This window comes from Eupeodes corollae, chromosome 1 (genome assembly GCF_945859685.1).
Source record: "Eupeodes corollae chromosome 1, idEupCoro1.1, whole genome shotgun sequence".
Taxonomy (NCBI): domain Eukaryota; kingdom Metazoa; phylum Arthropoda; class Insecta; order Diptera; family Syrphidae; genus Eupeodes; species Eupeodes corollae.
The window spans coordinates 163120506-163122755 of NC_079147.1; the positions used below are offsets into that span (position 1 = coordinate 163120506).

Sequence of the window (2250 nt, forward strand, 5' to 3'; positions counted from 1 at the left end):
CTGCGCCAACTACAGAGGCATCAGTCTCCTTAACATTGCGTATAAGATCCTCTCTGCCGTATTATGTGAACGTCTGAAGCCATTCGTCAACAACCTGATTGGTCCTTATCAGTGTGGCTTCAGACCAGGAAAGTCCACTATCGACCAAATATTCACACTACGGCAGATCTTGGAAAAAACCCAGGAGCTTCAAATCGATACCCACCATCACTTTATCGATTTTAAAGCCATCGTCAACAACCTGATAGGTCCTAATCAGTGAGGTTTTAGACCAGGAAAGTCCACAGTTGATTAAATATTCACATTACGGCAGATCCTGGAAAAAAACCCAAGAACACCAAATCGACACCAACCATCTTTTCATCGATTTCAAGGCCGCATATGACAGCATCTGCAGGGACGTGCTGTATAGAGCCATGTCTAGTTTTGGCATCCCTGTCAAACTCGTCCGTTTGTGTAGGATGACCATGGAGAATTCATGCTGCTCCATAAAGGTTGGAAACAACTTAACAGAAAGTCTTCGAATCCACACTCACAGGCAGGGCAGTAGAGGAAGACCGCGGATCAGGTGGCGCGCACAAGTGGAAGGTGACCTCACCCATCTTGGAGACATCTAGCTAGGACCGAGCTAGAGTTGAGGTACGGGGCACCCGATGTTCAACGCATGTAGGTGAGACTGTGAGTTGATAGACAGAGGCGGATTTTGGAAAAAAAACTGAACGCTTGTATTCTCTTGAGTGCACATAAACATCATTGATAAACCCCAAATGCAAATGCCATTGGTGTTTTAAAATAAAAACGATGTTTGAAATTGAAACAAGATACAAAAATTATAAAAAGCGCAGATCTTTTGTAATATTAAATTTGATTTATTAAAAAAATACAATTAGAAAATCACTATTAAAAATTTAATTACATTTATAATAACATTCCTTAATAAAGCTTTTATTATTTTAAAAATACAGTCATTATTTACAGTCAATGTCTACAGTGTCTGTCTGTATATTATATACAGACAAATCAACTATCTCTTATAAAATTATCAATCGGAAAATTTCTAAACGATTCGTTGAAAATATCAGTGAAGGCTGTACTGACAAGATCATTGATCAATGGTTTTATAAATGGAAAACCTAGTTTCCACGAGGTATTGATAACATTGTCGGCCAAACTATTTAGGACTGTCCGTCCTTCATTCAAAATATTTCCAATATGCATCTCCATCCCACCGATTCTATCGACTTCAACATGAACTTTCAACAGTCCACCGGCTTCTCCAATGCGATGTACGCTTGTTGTTTGGCTATTAATTATATGTTATTTTTATTTTTGAAAACCTTTAAAATGATCCTTCTTACCTATAGTCATACAAAGTCATATTCCATGGTCCTTCTCGTTTTAAATTTTTCCCCAACATCATACCAGAAAACTCATAGAAACCTTCAAGGCTTTTCTCCGGGAAGTGTTGGGAATACACAATTCCATTGTTTTCTCTGTCTGTTCGATATTTAGTTACTTCAGAACGCGACCACCCGTATTCGGAGACGTTCCTCAGAATAAGCTTGAATCCTCCCAAACCGCTGCGATCACCTCGTCTCTGTTCCACATAGTCCGAATGATGGGGGTCAAACGGGGCAATGTTGTATTCAGGAATACCTTAAGAAAATTGTTAATTTTACTCTATTAATCAATGCGAACTCACCTGTTGAAAAGTAAGCTTTAAGATCGTTAAAAGCCACCTTCATACAGTCATCAAAGTCTGGGGCGTTTTTGGGACATCTTCCAAGTATTCTGGAAAATTCTTCATCACATCTAACTGTTGTTGATATTGAGAAACAAAGGAATATCGCCACAAGAATGAGGAATCTTTCCATATTTTAGAAGGCGATCTAGATAAATAAGTTCTGTGAAAAGTAAGGAAGTTTTAAAAAGAGTTATCTAATGTTTTTGGTTTTTAATTCAAATATCAATTGACCAAACTTATATTCGTACAATAAGTTCGAAATATTTAAAACACTCTTTTAAACCAAAACTTCATTTTATTTTATATAATTTTGAATCACCATCTTAACCATTTACTAATTAAGTTAAATGATTCCAGATCGCAAAAACAATGTTTAACCAACATTATGGTTCATCTGAAAATAATTTGTAGGTATAAGTATTATCGTTATATTCATTTGATAATAATAATACATTTTTAAATTGATTAACTGATAATAAAATAACTACTTGAAGTTATACTTAAAT

The 2250-nt window shown here is 36.0% G+C and overlaps 1 protein-coding gene across 1 annotated transcript; it reads right to left on the reverse strand.

The window, feature by feature from the left end:
• Positions 1–848: 848 nt before the first annotated feature.
• On the reverse strand, positions 849–1895 carry LOC129942662 (uncharacterized). The gene is made up of 3 exons (XM_056051733.1): positions 1703–1895; positions 1359–1656; positions 849–1303 (listed from the first exon to the last, which is right to left on the reverse strand). The coding sequence occupies exons 1-3, from the start codon at positions 1872–1874 to the stop codon at positions 1021–1023; spliced, it is 753 nt and encodes a 250-aa protein (XP_055907708.1). The 5' UTR covers positions 1875–1895; the 3' UTR covers positions 849–1020.
• Positions 1896–2250: the final 355 nt, after the last annotated feature.

What these genes read in the sequence shown, in the direction of transcription:
- LOC129942662 (XM_056051733.1), bottom strand. Translation starts at nt 1,874, where the DNA reads ATGGAAAGATTCCTCATTCTTGTGGCGATATTCCTTTGTTTCTCAATA. An exon ending in TAAAGCTTACTTTTCAACAG is followed by an intron (nt 1,657 to 1,702) that starts GTGAGTTCGCAT and finishes AATTTTCTTAAG; the next exon opens with GTATTCCTGAATACAACATT. An exon ending in ATGACTTTGTATGACTATAG is followed by an intron (nt 1,304 to 1,358) that starts GTAAGAAGGATC and finishes TATAATTAATAG; the next exon opens with CCAAACAACAAGCGTACATC.